This window comes from Fusarium proliferatum (genome assembly GCF_900067095.1).
Source record: "Fusarium proliferatum ET1 genome assembly, contig: FPRO_scaffold004, whole genome shotgun sequence".
Taxonomy (NCBI): domain Eukaryota; kingdom Fungi; phylum Ascomycota; class Sordariomycetes; order Hypocreales; family Nectriaceae; genus Fusarium; species Fusarium proliferatum.
This window is the reverse complement of record NW_022194793.1, coordinates 1,392,757-1,410,400: the sequence shown is the minus strand read 5'-3', so window position 1 is coordinate 1,410,400 and position 17,644 is coordinate 1,392,757. Positions and strand designations below refer to the sequence as shown.

At 48.6% G+C, this 17,644-nt stretch overlaps 7 protein-coding genes across 7 annotated transcripts; 5 read left to right on the top strand and 2 right to left on the bottom strand.

The window, feature by feature from the left end:
• Positions 1 to 445: 445 nt before the first annotated feature.
• FPRO_04639 (uncharacterized protein) lies at positions 446 to 2,896 on the top strand (the record flags this gene model as incomplete). The annotated part of the gene is made up of 6 exons (XM_031230172.1): positions 446 to 468; positions 516 to 648; positions 704 to 865; positions 923 to 1,455; positions 1,503 to 1,654; positions 1,707 to 2,896. 6 exons carry the CDS (start codon positions 446 to 448, stop codon positions 2,894 to 2,896), a joined length of 2,193 nt encoding a protein of 730 aa, XP_031080335.1.
• A 698-nt stretch (positions 2,897 to 3,594) lies between these two features.
• FPRO_04638 (uncharacterized protein) lies at positions 3,595 to 5,925 on the top strand (the record flags this gene model as incomplete). The annotated part of the gene is made up of 1 exon (XM_031230171.1): positions 3,595 to 5,925. One exon carries the CDS (start codon positions 3,595 to 3,597, stop codon positions 5,923 to 5,925), a length of 2,331 nt encoding a protein of 776 aa, XP_031080334.1.
• Positions 5,926 to 6,483: 558 nt separating this feature from the next.
• FPRO_04637 (uncharacterized protein) lies at positions 6,484 to 7,526 on the bottom strand (the record flags this gene model as incomplete). Its single annotated transcript, XM_031230170.1, has 2 exons — positions 6,484 to 7,097; positions 7,142 to 7,526. 2 exons carry the CDS (start codon positions 7,524 to 7,526, stop codon positions 6,484 to 6,486), a joined length of 999 nt encoding a protein of 332 aa, XP_031080333.1.
• Positions 7,527 to 7,796: 270 nt separating this feature from the next.
• On the top strand, positions 7,797 to 10,643 carry FPRO_04636 (uncharacterized protein; the record flags this gene model as incomplete). The annotated part of the gene is made up of 2 exons (XM_031230169.1): positions 7,797 to 8,087; positions 8,229 to 10,643. 2 exons carry the CDS (start codon positions 7,797 to 7,799, stop codon positions 10,641 to 10,643), a joined length of 2,706 nt encoding a protein of 901 aa, XP_031080332.1.
• Positions 10,644 to 11,250: 607 nt separating this feature from the next.
• On the top strand, positions 11,251 to 12,252 carry FPRO_04635 (uncharacterized protein; the record flags this gene model as incomplete). Its single annotated transcript, XM_031230168.1, has 1 exon — positions 11,251 to 12,252. The coding sequence occupies one exon, from the start codon at positions 11,251 to 11,253 to the stop codon at positions 12,250 to 12,252; it is 1,002 nt and encodes a 333-aa protein (XP_031080331.1).
• A 609-nt stretch (positions 12,253 to 12,861) lies between these two features.
• Positions 12,862 to 13,644, bottom strand: FPRO_04634 (uncharacterized protein; the record flags this gene model as incomplete). The annotated part of the gene is made up of 1 exon (XM_031230167.1): positions 12,862 to 13,644. One exon carries the CDS (start codon positions 13,642 to 13,644, stop codon positions 12,862 to 12,864), a length of 783 nt encoding a protein of 260 aa, XP_031080330.1.
• Positions 13,645 to 16,834: 3,190 nt separating this feature from the next.
• Positions 16,835 to 17,506, top strand: FPRO_04633 (uncharacterized protein; the record flags this gene model as incomplete). Its single annotated transcript, XM_031230166.1, has 1 exon — positions 16,835 to 17,506. The coding sequence occupies one exon, from the start codon at positions 16,835 to 16,837 to the stop codon at positions 17,504 to 17,506; it is 672 nt and encodes a 223-aa protein (XP_031080329.1).
• Positions 17,507 to 17,644: the final 138 nt, after the last annotated feature.

Below are 17,644 nucleotides of genomic sequence, written 5' to 3'. Positions count from 1 at the left end.
TGGCATTCGAAAATAACCTCAGTTAGTGGGAGGTGGTGGTGACATGATGCTATTTGTTTGGCGGTCAGCCCCTGGGCTGTCCAGCGTCCTGGGGTCATTGGATCCTAGGTCCCGTCAGTACCGCAATCTGAGGGCCAGCGCAGCGGATTCCAGTATAAGCAGTCCAGGGCAACCCAAGGTACCTAGGTAAGGTACCTAGGTAGTGAGGAAGTGGGGCCGAGCTATTGAGGCAAAGACCCAATTGAACCTTAAGAGCCAACACGTTAGCTGGTAAGGTACCTCAACTACTAACCTACGTTAACGTCAAATCAAGGTTTCTGTCCATCCTCCGCCATCAACTTTACAGTGCCGTAGTCTACACACAACGTTATTACTCTCGGTTCAGGCCTTTTCCGCAAAGCCGGTAAACTGTCCTTATACTCTTCTTTTGGTGCAGCCAGGCATCATGCGACCCCTCCAAGAGTCCCTGTATGTTGCGCCTGTTAGCGACAACAAATAATACTTCGACTGACCAGAGCACCCCTACGTAGTTCGAGATGGCGTGAGACACAATCCCAAGGTGCGCATCTTGGCGATCTTCGACGTGCTGTTCGGTATAATGGTCCCGCAAGTCCATGCATATCAGGATGTCGTTCTCTTTGTTGGAAGGTATGTTCACCTATGCCCATTGACTGAAGTCCACAACTAAACCTTCACCCCCAAGACTTTTCTTCTTTCTACTGCTGCTGAAGGGTTGAGCTGGTCTCAAGTTTTGGACGATGAAAGAAAGCTCTATGCTGAGAAACGGGATCACTTCCTCAAGTATATAAAACACCCAGAAGCTCTTGCAGAGCTGAACATCGATCCTTTGACAGAGGACCCCAGTGTAAGGCCGACCAAACTGGAACGTAACCGTTTAACTGATTTGTATGATATGCAAAAGTCTCCATGGAATACCATTCGTCAAGATGAGGTTGTCCGTGCTGAGATCCAGCAAGACGTTCAGCGACTCCCCGATGAAGCTTCCTACCATGAAGACCAGACCCAGTCAATCATCTTGGATATCCTGTTTATGTACTGTAAACTAAATCCTGAGCGAGGTGGCTACCGGCAGGGTATGCATGAGTTGCTTGCGCCTATTCTACATGTCATTGAGCAGGATGCCGTGGATCCAACGACTTTACCAGAAGAGATTCCTCTGGATGATGCTCTTATCAAAACTCTCGACCACTCTTTCATCGAGCACGACGCCTTTGTCTTGTTCTCGAAACTTATGGAACGTGCCCAATCGTTTTACGAAGTCAAGGATGTTATTCCAGCACCAGGAAGTTCTTTGCGCCCCCCCAAGTTTGCAGAACAAAGCTCGGCGATTGTTGAGCGAAGCAAATTCATCCACGAAGTCTGCCTACAGAAAGTTGACCCGGAACTGGCTACTCATCTAACCAACATTGAAATCTTACCACAGATCTTTCTCATGTAGGTATTAACCCATGCACCTACCCTAACGCCGCTACTGACGTCAGAATACCTAGTCGGTGGATTCGGCTACTCTTCAGCAGAGAGTTCCCCTTTGAGCATTTTTTGGTACTCTGGGATACTATCTTTGCTGTCGATCCAACCCTGGAACTCATCGATCTCATTTGTGTTGCTATGCTGATTAGAATTCGGTGGAATTGTAAGTTGCTTGGGCGAAAGACTGTATGCTCCCTGGCTAACACCCCTCTTAGTATTAGAGGCCGATTATTCTGTTTGCCTTCAACTACTTCTCAAATACCCTCCTCCATCAGGAGCTCACGGTCCTCATACATTTGTTGATGATGCTCTGTACCTGAGGGACCATCTTTCACCATCTGGAGGATCATCACTGGTTATGAAATATACTGGAAGGATGCCGACATTATCTTCTCCACCACAGGCCTCGCGAGCAGGCACTCCGAGCTTTCGTGGTTTCAACTCTTTTAAGCACAGAGGACCAGGCCCAAGGCCACAGATATCATCCCCATCCCGCTTCCTTCAACAACAGGGTGGCATGGAGGCTTTGTTTCAGGGCGCTGCCAAAGGAGCCAAAGGAGTTTACGAAAGAGGCGAAAAGCTGGGTATCAACCAAGCCGTACGAGATGCTATGGGAGAGATCAAGCGAAATCTGAACGAGGCCAGATCTGCACCTAGATCTCCGCAACCCCTGATAAACAATCAAGACTCAGCCCAGAGCCTGGTAGCATTGAAGAGGCGGAACCAGCAACTTGCCGCGATGCTTGATGAGACGGTTGATAGCCTCAAAGCTATATCTGCCTCGAATCTCGACGACAAGGCTAAAAGCCTGGAGCTCATCGAGATTGCGGCGGCCAAGGTGCAGTTTGTCAAGATTTACTTGGACAATTCTTCTATGGAGGTCCCGGTGTTGCAATCTCCACCACCCGAGGACAGCGCACAAGAAGTGGCTGTAGCTGAAACAACTATCGTTCAGCCTGAGCCTGTGTCAGTGGCATCTACAGAGGTTGACATATCGGCTCTTCAAATATCCGAATCAAAGAAATCCTCTGAGAGCGAGTCAGCACGACCCCCTAGCTCTGATCGTATGGAAATAGTACCATGCGACGATGGCAAATCTGCAAACTTATTGGCTCCGTCACGGCCAGCTCCCGTACCTACTCGTTCAACACTGGCGCAATCCTCTTTCTCCTGGATGCTGGAGCCAGACGAGTCGGGGTCTTCAAAAGCGTCTCCAGCGTCCAGCAAGTCACCACCGCCCCAGCATAAGAAAAAGATGTCGAACAGCGCAAGTCGTGAGAAGAATGCCTTCCTATTCGGCGAAGTTACTGAGAGTCGAAACCCCTTGAACTCAGATGAGATATTTGGCTTGGAGCCTCTGAAGAAACTCAAGAACGCCGCAGATGAAGAGAAGACAAGAGAGTAGATTAGGCCCAGACGCATCCGCACAGGGCGAGGTCGCCCTTCAATACAATGGAATGGCATATTGACCTAATGAGAATATGCATTGGTACTTTTCGAACTCTTCAATGTGACATCCCACAATATCTTTGCCAGTGACCAAAGAATCCAGTTTGGACTTTAGATCTACCGAGAGCAAACAGCCACTGTTCAACAAGAAACCTGATGTTCTGGGTGTGACTAGAGAACAGGTGACGGGTCACTGCTGCTGATTGTGAGAAACAAGAACATTCTCAGGATGTCCCTGGACTTGCTGCTGCGATTATATAACTCTCTTTTTATTCTCAACCCATCATCCTTTCCCTCTAAACCCTGTTGTGTACTTAGCTCTGCAAGATAATTGCGAAGAGAGATACGACAACGGATTCCTTCATCGAACAAATCATACATAGCAGGGTCCTTTCGAAAGGAGACCGAGATAGTTTCTTAGAAGTTGCCATGGCTTCCATAACCTTCCAAGTGCAACTTGGATTTCTTCTTGCAGTTTGCCACAACCCTGCTGACGGAGTTGATATTGGGCATGGCGAGTACCCCAACCATCCATACAGACCACTACCTTTCCCCCCTACCGGGTAGGCCAGCCTTCCAGAGGATGCAAAAGAGTATTGCTATCGATCTCGAGAGCATCTTCTTCGAGCACAATGGGCTATCGATCATTTAGAGATGGCGCTACATGCCAGTAATCTCACGACGGCAAACCCTCGGAGAGGCTTAAAGGTCAAGAATAAACCCGAGTCCTGGACAGTGGAATACGATGGACTGATCAACGAAGATCAATGCAAAGAGTATGAATGGGTCGGTATGAGATTGAAATCTCCCCTTTTCCGACCCGAGACCTGTATTCCAGGAACAGACTCGAAGACAGTCATGGGCATCATGATCAAGGGCCTCCTCGCTGTTCCCAATGCAGAGACACGCCTGGTGGTCAAAGTGTTTATACCGAAACTTCTCGTCAGTCTGGACTCGACGAAGGCCATTGTATCCATGCTTTGGCTGGTAGACCCGCTGTCGAGTGATGTTCATCCTGTTCACTGTGGACCTAACTCACTCTATTCACTAGGGCTACAGTATTCTAATCTTGCTAGGGACGATGCCATTGATCTCCAGGCTGAGATGCTGTCCGCAGTCCAGGTTGAGGATCCTTGGGATAATCGCCTCTCCTCTGACCGGAAACCACTGGAGCTTCTACCGCATCCAGGAGATCTGGGGGATACGAAGTATCGCCATAGGACCCGCGGAAGTTTGGATGCTACATCCGTCCAAGATTTGATGTATCTCATGGATTTGGCAATTTATGGCGAGGCGGGACGCTACCCCAATGCGAGCCCTGCTTATTGTTTCCTGGAGAACAAGACGACTGTTGTTATCGAATTCAGACAACACTGTGGAACACTCGATATGCTGGAGACATCTCTCTGGGCTATTTTATGCGTCAGACTCACTCAACACTGCCTCAACAAATCTGATACCTTCTTCTACGAATCATATACCAATCTGAGATATTGCTCTACGATTCACGACTTTCTTAAAGAGCAAGGCTTGGGGGAGTTGTCCAAATGTATCCAGCCACAACCAAAACATCTTAAAGTGTCAGATCTGAGATATTGGCATCCTATCGCAAGGGCTGCGCCCCCTAAGGAGCTCCGTGCGATTCCAATTTTGTCTTCGGGACAACCATTTGCATCGCATTTCCAAAAATCTAGCCGCCCAACCGACAGAAGAGAAGACTTACAAAATTATGCAAGAAAAGAAAGCTACTATTTTGGTATCGAGCTCGAATTGTACATGCCAGTTTTGCTACCACATGAGGGCCGGCCCGATCCTCATCCCAACGATGGCAGGGAACTCAGCCGTGCCGAGCGATTCCCCAAAAGAGTTGACTTAATGAAAGAAACCATCAGTTCTATAGGGCCGTTGACTCTGGTGTGGGACGAGCATTTAGACCGCAAGTCCTGGGAGAGCAAGCTCCTCAGTCATGGGATCGTGCCTGTTGACGATATCGACCCTCAATATCAGACGTGGACCATTGGAACCGATGTATCGCTACGCCGAATGTCTGAATGGGGAGGGTACAAGCAGCTGAATGGTTTGGAGATCATCCGTCGCGTTCTCAGAGCGACGCCCCAGTGCTGGGAAGAGGTACTGAATATGGTCTCCATCCTGCGAAACAACTTCAGGTTGACAGTAGGCAAATCATGTGGCTTCCACATCCACGTTGGCAAAGGCACCGGGCCCATGCTGTTACACCTCGTGCGTAAGGTTTCTATCCTCATGTATTTAGCAGAGAACATTATTTACCGCCTTTGTTGTCCTGAAAGAAGGGAGTCAAGTTACGTACCGAGTCTAGCATCATTACTAGAACCTCTATGTACCGATCAGTGGTCGGAAATGGATGTTCCAGCTGACTTTGAACAGTACATTCCCGTCCACAAGGTCATCGACCGCCGTACCTTGGGGATTCTGAAGAAGCTCTGGACGACCGAAACTCTACAACTGCTCAAGTTTCTTATAACTCCCATCATGGGCTCAAAGTCTTGCTTAGGTCTTTCCAAGTGCCACTCCTTTGATGAGTTTGGTGAAGGCTCTGAAGATGAGTGTAAAGGGACCGTTGAGTTTCGCTACCTCGAAGGTACTCTGGATCCTGAGCTGATTCTTCGGTGGAGTCAGTTAATAGTTTCTCTATTCCAGTTTGCTGATCTAGCTTCACCACAGGCATGGCAAAATTTTGTACCTGCAGTACTGCAGTGTCCAGCATTGGGTAGGAGGGATCCGAACGTGCTGAGAGTCTTTTTGTTATTCTTAGGAAAGGGTGATGATTATGACTTTTGGAACAATCGGATGCAAATGATGACGAGTTTGCCTCTCGATGCCCAACAACTGGCTCGCAGGCCAGTTGATAACAATGAGATTCTGACTCCCCTCGATGATGAGTACATTGATACATTACGAGAAGAGCTGTGTACTAGAGAGATGAAATTGCCTTGCACGATCTAGAAAGCGGCGACCCTCAACGAATCTTCAACCGATCCAGATGATCTTGCAAACCTCCTGTCCGAAAAGGCTAGCTTTTTTGATGCTTGAATTGGGGAGGCTCTTAAGACTACTTCCGGACCGAGGGTTTGACTGGCTGGAGAGCAAGATTGGGCCTGCAAATACACTAGAAGAGGGGGTAAGAATGGTATGAATACTTATTTGCTTCGTTTCCCTGGCCTCAGTCGTAGATGGGTGAAAAAAGAACTGTAAAGATGCGACAAGGACTGAGAGACAGAAAAAGGACATAAACTAGGCAGGGAGATTGGAGGTTTTGTTTGCAAATTTCTCATTTTTTATTCCATGTAGCGTTTTATGTGACGTTAGGCGAAGTTTTGTCGTTTTGAGACAGGCAGAGTACCTGTTAGACAGTAGAAGGGTAAAGAGAAAACCCACTCACTTGAAGAAAGATGTAGATGTGTAGTCAACAGCTGGGGCGTGGCTCATCTTCAACTCAATGACAGTGCTTTGCTCAAACGTTTTGTAGTAGTATTAATACTGGGTATCATTTCCTCACAAATCCTATGCAGGAGACGTATGCTCTCTCTCAATAATATCCTCGCGCGCCAGTGGTCGAGTTCCATCGTTAAGAACCATCGCTTCTCGATGTTGCCGTCGTAGCCTTTGCTCTTCGGCTGAATGTTCTCTGGTTCGTGTCACTTGCTGTTCGACAAGCGGTAAGTTTCCCGCCTCCTCTTCGATCTCCATAATCAGGTCTGGGAGTTCACGAATTCTCCTTCTGGAATTCTCCTTATCCATGAGCCCTGCCTTTTCCAGAGCCCTGAGGCCTCGTCTTGACTCCTTGATTCGATCGACAATCTCCACAATCCTATTTGTCTTGAGTGCCATATAATCCCTGAAGCTTCGGCGTCTTTCTTCCGGAGTATCGCCCCATTCCTGCTTTGCCAACCATTTCTCGACAAAGCGTGCCTTAACTAGCATACTGGCACCGTACTTATTGGCGAGCTCCAAGATGAACATCAAGCAGAACCTCTCGGCCATGTCGCGAAGATAATACTCATCCCAATGGCTATCAGTGAGACTCGGTCGCTCGGTATCATCCAGGCTCAGCTCCAGAGAACGGACAAGAGCTGAGTAGGCTTTGGGATTGTTCAACTTTGAAAGTCCATCCAGCCCTGAAGTGTCAGTTGTATCTCATGATTTCATCTGCAAAACTCACCAATAGTCTGTCCAGTGAGAAGGGCTAAAGCCCGAAGACACCGCATCCTCTCATCATAATCTGGTCGAGTGATGCCGAATAGCAATATGTGAGTTGTCTCGGAATCGTTCACGGCCCGATCACAAAGGATCTTAATCGCGACTTCTCGTATAGAATAATTCGGGTGATCTAATAGCTTCTCAAGCGTTTCGAGTTCCAACGAGTCTTCCGTATCTTGAGTGATGTATTGTGTCTTTGGCTGTGGTGGCGGAATTTCGTTGTCGTCTCTTATGATGGTGAGGGCAGTGAAGACAGTACTCACTACACTAAAGGTGGCAAAGCCTAAGGTGACAAGAACAACCCTCTCATCACGAGCAAAGCTTAGGAGGCTATCAGCCCATCCCATCTTGGTTGAGTCTGTTGATTGAGCTCATGCTTCACTAAAGTATTGGTAGATGAGTTCTTCATGGCTGTCCAAGTCATCCTGAGGGAAAGGATTCTGCCATAGCTCACCACCGTATCATGTTCAAATAAGGTTAGACTACCCACGCGTAGCTTCGCATGCGGGCCCGCCCCACATGGAGCTTGATAACGATAAGACTTTTTTTCCATCGCAAAAAAACTGAGAGTTGCTGCTACCAGTGCAGCTTTCGCATCAGCAGCATTATCAGTCGCAATGGCCGGCTCCCAGCTCAAACGCCTCAAGGCGTCCCTCAAAGAGCAAGGAATTGTCGGCCCTCAGCAATCGAAGAAGCAGAAACGACGCAATGCTCAGGATGAGCGCTCTCGAAATGACAAACGACTTCAGCGCGGAGTGGTCTTGGAGGGGATTCGCGAGCAATTCAATCCTTTCGATCTTAAGCATGCCAAGGGCCCAAAATTCGAAGTTACGAGTAACCGGCCTATGTTGACTGCTGGCAGCATCAAGGGTCGTCCTGGTCAGGCAAAAGCAGCCAGCGAGGAGAGGGTAAGTTCCAACATTCTGTTCGCGAGGCGCCATCGGGTAGTGGAGGTGACACGATCTGCTCACATCACTATTGAAATCCAAGCCGACCTCGATATAATCATAAATCAGGTTTTCATGAAGAATCAACTAACTTCTATAAAGCGCCGTCAAACCCTTCTGGTCGAGATGCAACGCCGCAACAAGGTTGGCGGAATTCTCGATCGTCGATTCGGTGAAAACGATCCCACAATGGCCCCCGAAGATAAGATGCTTGAGCGATTTGCCCGAGAGAAGCAGAGAAGTCACAAGAAGAACTCAATGTTTGATTTGGAAGACGACGATGCTTCAGAAGGTTTGACCCACATGGGCAAGTCTCTTTCCTTTGACGATATGGACGATTTCAAAGAAGATGATCTCGAGGAGGACTACGAAAGTGATGGCTCGGTGCGTGAACAGCAGAGATTGAAGCGTATTCGTGCAATAGCAGCCCAAGGTAGTGATGGCGAGGACGATGAACCGGAACGAAAAAAGACGAAGAAGGAGGTGATGGAGGAGGTTATCGCCAAGTCCAAACACTACAAGTACGAGCGACAAGCTGCAAAGGAGGAGGATGAAGAGCTCCGAGAGAAACTTGACAAGGAGTTGCAAAACATCCAGTACATGTTGCACCACAGCCGGCCAGGCGCCAAGCCTCAGAACGAGGGGCTTGCAAAACCCACCATCGCTGGAGTTGACCGAGACGCTTTCGAGAAGAACTTTGATCTTCAAGTAAAGAAATTGGCTCAGGATAAGAGGGCACAGCCTGCCGACCGCACCAAGACTGAGGACGAGAAGGCTGAAGAAGAGTCTACAAGACTCAAGAAGCTCGAAGACAAGCGCCAGAAGCGCATGAGGGGAGAGTCAGTCAGTGACAGCGAGGATGAAGAACTCGACAACAAAGGCAAGAAGCCTGAGCTTGATGCTATGGACCTGGACGATGAGGAAAACTTTGGCTTGGGCAGCGGTATCCGAGCTCGTCCTACTGCTACTGAGCTTGGCTTTGACGATGAAGATGATTTCGTGATCGACGATGATCTCGTGGCTAGCGGCTCGGACCTGGAACTCGGCAGTGAGGGTGAATCAGACATGGAGGATGTGTCTGATGAGGAAGCTGAGGATGAGGAGGATGACTTTACAAAAGGCTTGCTTAATGAGGAAGAGAGCCGAAATCCTGTTTTCGATGCCGACTCGACAACAAAAGCCTCGGCGATTCAGCAGGGCGACGAGCAAGGCCTCCCCTACACCTTTGAATGCCCTCAGTCTTGCGATGAATTGCGAGTCATTCTGGCACCATACCCAGCCAAGACCTTCCCTACAATTGTCCAGAGGATTCGTGCCCTCTATCATCCCAAGCTCAGCAGTATGAACAAGGAGAAGCTTGGCAACTTTGCAAGTGCTTTAGTTGACTACATCGGTCTGCCCTGGGACCCTGCCACTTCTGCCCCTTTTGCGGTGCTCGAAAGCATTGTCCGACACATCCACTCTCTGGCAAAGATGTTCCCTATCGAAATTAGTAAGCAGTTCCGCAAGAATCTTGAGGAGATGGGAGAGTCTCGACCCTTGGCACTAGGAACCGGAGACTTGGTTTTGCTTTCTGCAGTTGGAACCATCTTCCCTACTTCCGATCACTTCCACCAAGTCGTCACTCCTGCTGTGCTGACCATCACTCGATACCTTGGCCAAAGAGTACCACAAAACCTGGCACATTATGCTATTGGGACATATCTCTGTATCCTTGCTGTCAGCTACCAGAAACTTGCTAAGCGCTACGTGCCCGAAGTTGTTAACTTCTCTCTGAATACGCTCTTGGCCCTGGCCCCTGTTGCCACTTCCAAGAAGGTCGGGGATTTTCCTCTTCACATCGCTCCTGAGGGCATCCGCATAGAAGCTGCGACTAAGTCAGAGTCACGGAGACTCAACTTCTCAGACTGCATCGAGCAAGAGGCCAAAAAGACAGAAACGATAGCCCGCAAGGTCGCTATTCTCGATACCACAGCACAAGTTATAGAAACTGCAGCAGATACATGGACTGGGAAGAGTGCATTCCTCGAGACATTTGGACAGGCTGCGAGCGTACTCAAACACCTCGGCAGCAAAACCTGCAGGTCACAATTACCTACTACTCTCAATGAAAGAATCGAGAAGTTGCAAGTCAAATTCGGCCGCATGCTTAAGGTTGCGCAACTATCGCGCCGCAATGTTGAGCTACATCATCATCGGCCCTTGGCAATCAAAACCTATGTACCCAAGTTCGAGGAGACATTCGATCCTGATAAGCACTACGACCCCGACCGAGAGCGAGCAGAGTTGGCCAAGCTCAAGAAGGAGCACAAGAAGGAACGCAAGGGTGCCCTTCGGGAGCTGCGCAAGGACGCCAACTTCATGGCACGCGAGAAGTTACGGATCAAGAAGGCAAAGGACGAGGCGTACGAGAAAAAGTACAAGCGTCTTGTTGCCGAGATTCAAAGCGAGGAGGGTCGCGAGGCGAATGCATACGAGCGAGAGAAGTCTGCAAGGAAGAGGGCCAAGAACAGGTAAATGGATTCAACGGCGTAGGTACAGGCTCAGGATACCAATATATGTTTTCGTATGTCCATTTAATCTGTGCTGTTAGAAAGCGTGTAAACAAATCATTTGTAGAGAGTCCTCAGGCTCTGAAGGGGGACTACTTCAAAATGGGTCAGACTTCAATACGACAAAGATCGTACCAGGGACCCTAAGTAAACCGATCAATGGATGACCCGAGAAGTCAATATCTATTGTTTTTGATAGTGTCTAAACCTGACGGATACTTTCCAACTTCAGGTAGTGGTAGCAGGGTAGATAGAGATGCAACAATTGGAGACGCCTACCTGAAATGAATGCCTTGTGGGGGACCTCTACCCTTGATAACAAAAACAATTCATTTAGAGGCCTTTTTAACACATATTAGAGTTTCCCAAAACTTTTTACGAATTCTATGACATAGAGGTCTGGAGTTTTGCTCTCTTGGAGGCCTTTGAGCACTAATAAATTAGTGGAGCCAACTGTTTTATCCTTGGAACTACTTTCACTATCAACCTCAAATCTTGCAGTATCATCCATCATACTACTAGCTCGCTACCAACTGTAAAGCGAACCGTCCACAAATACACAAACAAAAAGTATGGGCACTGAACACAATAATGGCGCAGGGGCACAAGATGAAGAAGAGGACGATTACATGAACATGTCCTTTGACGACCCAATACCTGTAAAAGAGACATCCATACAGCGTACACAGCGATTGAAGCGTGAATCACGAGCACGTGGTATCGTCAAGTCGAAAGAGCAAATCGCAGAGGAAGAAGAAGCCGCACGTGAAAAGGCTCTCTCAACCTCAATGCTTGAAGATGCCAAGGCCAAAAAGAGCAAAGGACTCGCCATGATGGCCAAGATGGGGTTCACAGGCGGTGGGCTAGGAAAGAAGACAGAAGATGGGGCTGCTCCTGGACGCACCGAGCCTATCAAGGTCAGCGTGAAGGACGATCGTGGAGGTATTGGGTTGGATAATGAAAAGAAACGAAAAATCAGAGAAGCAGCTGAGGAGAGGGACATCAAGGCCGTTAAAATGGACCCAGACGAGTATCGCGAGCGCGTGAGAAAAGAGCGCGAGGATGCAAGGCTTGAGAAGCAGTTCTTTGCAGCCCAGCGCACGGCAGAGAGGATGGACGATGAAAAGACAGAAGTTTATGGCCCTGGTGCTTCACTGCCAGATTCTAAAGATGAAAAGGAAAAGTCAAGACCGATATCATCCCGACCTCTCAAGTCAATACCGATTAGCTATCGTGGGCTAGTCAGACACAGAGAAGAAGTAGAACGCGACCGACGTATGCGCTACGATCTTGAGCAATCACTATCGCGACTACCAACATACGAAGACGACCAGGAAGATGCAGACGACAAGAGGGCACTAGGAAAGGGATGCACACTGTATGCTAACGCTGAAGATCTCGATGAAGAAGACGAGGAGCTGGACCAGTTCAATGATCTAGAGATTGGAGAGCGGTTGAAGAGCGTGTTGGAGTATCTGAGGGAGAAGCACCATTATTGTTTCTGGTGCAAAATGGTCTATCCTGATCCTGAGATGGAGGGTTGTCCAGGTTTGACCGAGGAGGATCATGATTAGCTGTGGCAATGCCGTGTCATGACCATTTTATGAGAAATAGATAGACACCTCGTGTCGTTTGAACCGATATTGCCACAACAGGAAAGCTTCAAGACATAATTTTTTAAAGTATAAAGGCTGTTTTTACCTGGATATAAGACGTGCCACTTGCTTCAAGGCAATCTTTATTGTCTTCCTCGTTGCATTATGCGACCATGTTAGATTCAGGTCGCATAACTGGCCTGGACTCGGCGAGTTGTCACCACAGAATCGCCTCAACAGAATTTCTCGATTCTTATCTCACTCAATCGCTGTTTCTCAACCATTGCCATGGCGCCTCAACAGATAAGCAGATGATGAGTAGATATTTGGTGGGTCATGATAGGAAGATGTGAATACAAAGCTACCGATTCATCCTTAGACAAGCTCATAAGGTTCCTGTAGTTGCACAAGATATTGCCAATGGATTACTTATGGTCGTAAGCTTAAGGTAAAGCTGCTCAGCACAAGGCAAGAAACGTTCGGAATTGGTACTATGATCCAACAACTATTCCGCAAGTCCATAAAATTCATGGATTATATCTTGAACGCTTTGCATTCTCTCGTTACTGGTCAAGTTCACTGCCTGAACTATCTCCCTTTCCATCTCAACCTACCAACCCAGTGAGCCCATCTTTGAACCTCCTCCTCGTCCAGTAACAGCTCAACGGTGTAGTAGTCTCGTGCCAGCTCCTCGTGCGTTTTGAAGTGATGAACAAAGCGATGGCAGGCACCACACAGCCACGCCACATTCTGTAGATCTTCTTTACGGTGCCATCCTCGCTTAACGGCCTTTTCATGCACGAACCGTGGGATGAGGTGATGGTAAGACAGAGGAACCCAGGATCGGGCACATAGCTCGCACGCGTCAGCCCGAGTTGAACGTGTAGCGGGAGGTGGCTCGATGAGAGGAGTTATGTACGAGGTGAGAATGGGAAGGAGGAATGACTCTGGGGATGACGGAAGATGCGATGCAACATAGGGATCGGCAGAGATAAGGTTGTAAGTCGTGAGGGTCTCGATAACAGATGGTGGCAGGTTTAACAACAAAAGGCTGTCTTTTGTGAGTGGGAGAGAGTACTGCTCCTGCAACGTTTCGTCCTCTCGCCATGCCCTATACTCGAGGTCCTGCAACTCCTCTGGAAGATTGTCAAAGATCTCAGCAGCGAGATAGTCGACAAATTCAGCAAGTTCCTCGGCATCTTTCTCCGGGCCCGGGGCCGGGGTGGATGCAACGAGCGGAGCACCGGTGTTCCTACCACGCCGACGGCGCTTGAGCGGGTCCGGGGCCGAAGAGGCGGGCTGTAGGAGAGTGGTGGACAAACAGTCCCGAAAGAGGGCGTAGTTTTCAGGGTTGTTGTTGATGGCCGGCATTGTAGTTTGGGTGTGGTATTAACTGTAGTTTGGTGCCACAGTCGATACAGAGAATAGGTAGATACCTAGTAGGTAGGTAGGTAGTTAGTTCCGTGACGTAATTGATTTCCACCACAATCTTTTACTGTGGGAGATCACATATTTACATATTAATCCTTCCTGCTGCTCACTAGCTACTGGAATTTTGCGGAATAGTTTGGAAGCTGAAGGAGCTGTCTGAATGTTGAGAGCTGTAGGCTTTCCTGATAGTATTGTGCCTAGTGAGCCACCGCCGGTTGAGTCATTCGGTGGAAGTGGCCAGCTCTTCACCCTGTAGTGCTTCGTAGAAACCATGTCGCGCCCTGTATCCTAAACACAACGAAGTGATGAGCTGGCGTTGCTGCATAGACATTATTGCAGTCATGGTGCCGGGCGGTCTTATGCTGTCTGAACGGTTCCATCAGTGGACACACACCACCCTGGCGAATTCAAGTCCGAGCCGAGCCGAGCGACTGGCCGGTCAAGACTCTGAGCCACTGGGTGAAACGGTGAAGAGCAAGGCTTTATTTGGTGTCTCGAGTACAATAGTACACGTGGTCAGGCTTTGTTGTAAATGCATTGTTGATCGTCGACAAATGTATCAGCTGAAGACCCTGACTTGCAAAATGAAGGGCAAGCAACGCAGCATGCAGCGAACAAGCTTAAACTAAAACATCAAGTGAAGTAACGTTTGCGTTTCACTGATCTACGAGATTTTCAAACAACCTAGAAACATTCTTTCCATGATCGTGTATCAAGAGTCTAATAATAGAGGGCAAGATGTTAAACGACCTGTGCAAGAGCCTGGGCATGGCTAAGCAAAAATAGTATCAAATAACCAGTGATGAAGTATAACCCGGTATACCAGCATATTGTTCATCTATCCATAGTATCAAAACGTTGGAAACGCATAGAGATTACACCTGTTTGTTTATAATTACCGCCTCTATTGTATTCATGGTTGAAACGGCCATGGACAATAGACAGAAAAGTACCCGGCCTACTAGCCAGACAGCCAGGGAAGCCAGGGCAAAGTCAAACGTAGTGGGCACTTATCAATGAAGACCCAGTTATCAAAAAATCGGCCCGCGGAGTCAGGATATTCTAGAAAGGAGAAAGAAAAGTCACGGCACTCGTATGTCATCATCCACGACAACAAACCAAGAATACGTCTGAGCGGAGTTATTAGGACATGGATGCCAGGAGATGCGAGGAGATGTTACAAACAGCTTCAGGGCTCAGCAACTCTGTAAAGGGCTAGTGAGCGGGAATGTAACGCGCTGATACAATAGATTATGCAGCCAATTCCAGTACTCAAAGGGCTAACATGGCTGGCTATTGCTTCAGCTCATATGAGAAAGGGCTGAATGAGAGTTGAGGCTCTGCGGCAGACGTAACATCCAGATCAAATATCAACATGCGATCTACACGAGATCTAATTTGCAATCTGAGCAACACCGAAAAGTATAGATTTCATCACCTGTTTCTTGCTCGCTATCCGGAAAAGGGCCGCTGTTGTCAGGAGACTTGTGGTGAGGGCATTCAGGGTTGTGTTTGATAACACAGATTGTCCAACCAATGACGATTCCATGAAACCGTACGTGACGAGAGACGCAGCATGCCATAACGGAGCGTTGCATCCGAGAGACGGAGAGAAAGACAAAGTCAGAGACAGAGACAGATGAGATTGATATGGAAACGGCATAACGTGAGAGGGGGACGGAACCCGAACTGTTGAATTTGACCGAAGACTACGCCGCAAGTCATGTTCGGTAGAGTCGGGAACACGTACGCACGTACATACATGCACGCATTGCATCTACACTGCTTATCAAATAAGGCGGTTACACAAATGAATGAGAGAATCTGGGGGCCGCGTAGCTTCACCAGACTCTCAATTCTAGGCTCAATGAGGAGTCCAGGCTAAGGCAAGTCGCTGCAGAGGCTGATATGGAACTGCTTTACCCGCTCCGCTCACCTCCCTCCCCGCAAAGCACTGATGGAGGGCACAGAGTAGAAAAGTGAGTGGGGGGTTCCATGGAAAGCTCTGGTGGTTGTAAAAAAAAAACGATATTTTCTGGCCTGAAAAGTTGGAAGCGCGTAAGCCGCGGGAAGGACGGGAGACGATCCCATAATGGAGGGACAGAAGAGGGAGTCAGCCAAGAAGGGATCAGAGGGAGTAAAAGGCCCGAGTGATGAGGAAAGAATGCCTCCCAAGTTGGACCTGAGACAGGATAGGACAAGCTCGAGTGATTTGATATCAACAAACTTGGAACAGCTCGAGTATGGGAATCTTTGGGTGTCCTAGGGTGTACAGTATGATGACACGTAGGGCAAGGTACAGCATCTTTGTTGAACCCTCTCATCTAAACTGACATCACATACAAGAGATGGGCAGACAGCTTTTGTTTGCCATGTGAAAGTTGCACTCTCAACAAGTTTCACGGGCCAAAAATACACAAAACACAAGTATCGAAGTTAGACATGAATCAAAACCTCCACTACCAACGGATACTGTACCTAAGCTTGTCCTTGTGCTTGTGCTGCCGCTAATCTTCAGGCGGCGACATGGGAAATCCGATGCGCTGTCCCCACTGGCCATATCACTACAGCCAGCCACTGTCAAGACCAAGCTCAGTTGGGAATTACCCGATGCGTGGTTCCAGAGGCTCCTCTCGTGGGGGCCTGGAGCCCTGTCAATTGACCACCTTGCTATCATGAGTGACTTTATTGGGTAATCGACTACCTTGTCTTGAGGTAAGGCAAGGCAAGGCCAGGCATCCAGGGACTAGGGTCTCGCTAAGGGTTCTCATCCACTTTGCTCTGCTGGGGCTGCTTCTCACCTCAGGTCACTTACACACCACAGGTCAGGAAACGGAGCCAACGGAGATGGGATGGCGTCTCTGGAAGGGGGACGGGAGGGGGGAGTCGGCGCTTCTTTTGTTTTAACTCTCTCTAGGTAGTCGAATGGATCTTTGCCCTTCATTGAAATAGTCTGGCATCTCCTTCCAGAAGCTGAGTCCTTCGATATTTGATCCATCATCTTTCTCCTTACCTTACCTACTACAACTATACACCACAGCCAACCTCGTCAACAACACCAACTCATATATCTACACAGCAGCTTCCATACACCTACTATATACTATCGACGCAAGGCCAGACCAGCAACATGCATCCTTCCAAGTTGCTCACAAACCAGCCAAGCAAGGCCATCTACATTGATAGCATTGCCACACTCTCCGACCCTCTCTCCTCCATGTCTTCCACCTTCTCTCTTGTCTCCCTCCTCACTATGGCCTATCACATCCGAACGCCGCTGCCCTCGAACCAGGAACGCCTTCTCACTCTCTTGAACACCATGTCGCCAGCCTTGAGAACAGACACAGAATCCAGATACTCCCGCGAGGAGATCCTGAACTCCTTTGTCCACTTTCTCAGCCCCGTCCTCAACGGCATGGCAGGCATGCTTGAGCTTCTCACAAACGTCGACGCCTTCTCACGCCCAGAAGATTTCCGTCAATTCTGGAGCCTTGAAAGGAGCAATTTGATCAGAGACTTTGTGGAGAGTGGGGGACCGTTGCGGGGGATGCAGGGCTACGACGTCCCCTTTCTCGAGACCTTTGTGAAGGACCCCTCTTGCAGAATTGCTCTTGGTAGCAATAATGGCATGCTTTTGTTAGTCACAGGAGACGCCGAGGTCGGCGATGATGTTTGGTGGGACGAAGACGAGCAGCGTCTCACCGTCTCCAGGAAAGGCGTTGAAGACATCAACACCAATGCTGAAGCCTATCTTGACAATGGCTCCAGGATAACCGTTATGGCTATTTCCTCTGCCACTTAAGTAAGGTTTGGCGATTTCGTACCTCATGACGACTTGACGATACATTTTGACGCTACTGATACGTACTCTTGGGTTTTTTATTATTATTATTATTATTTGGTTTTTCTGGGAGAGGCAATTTGATATCCACAGCGGGAT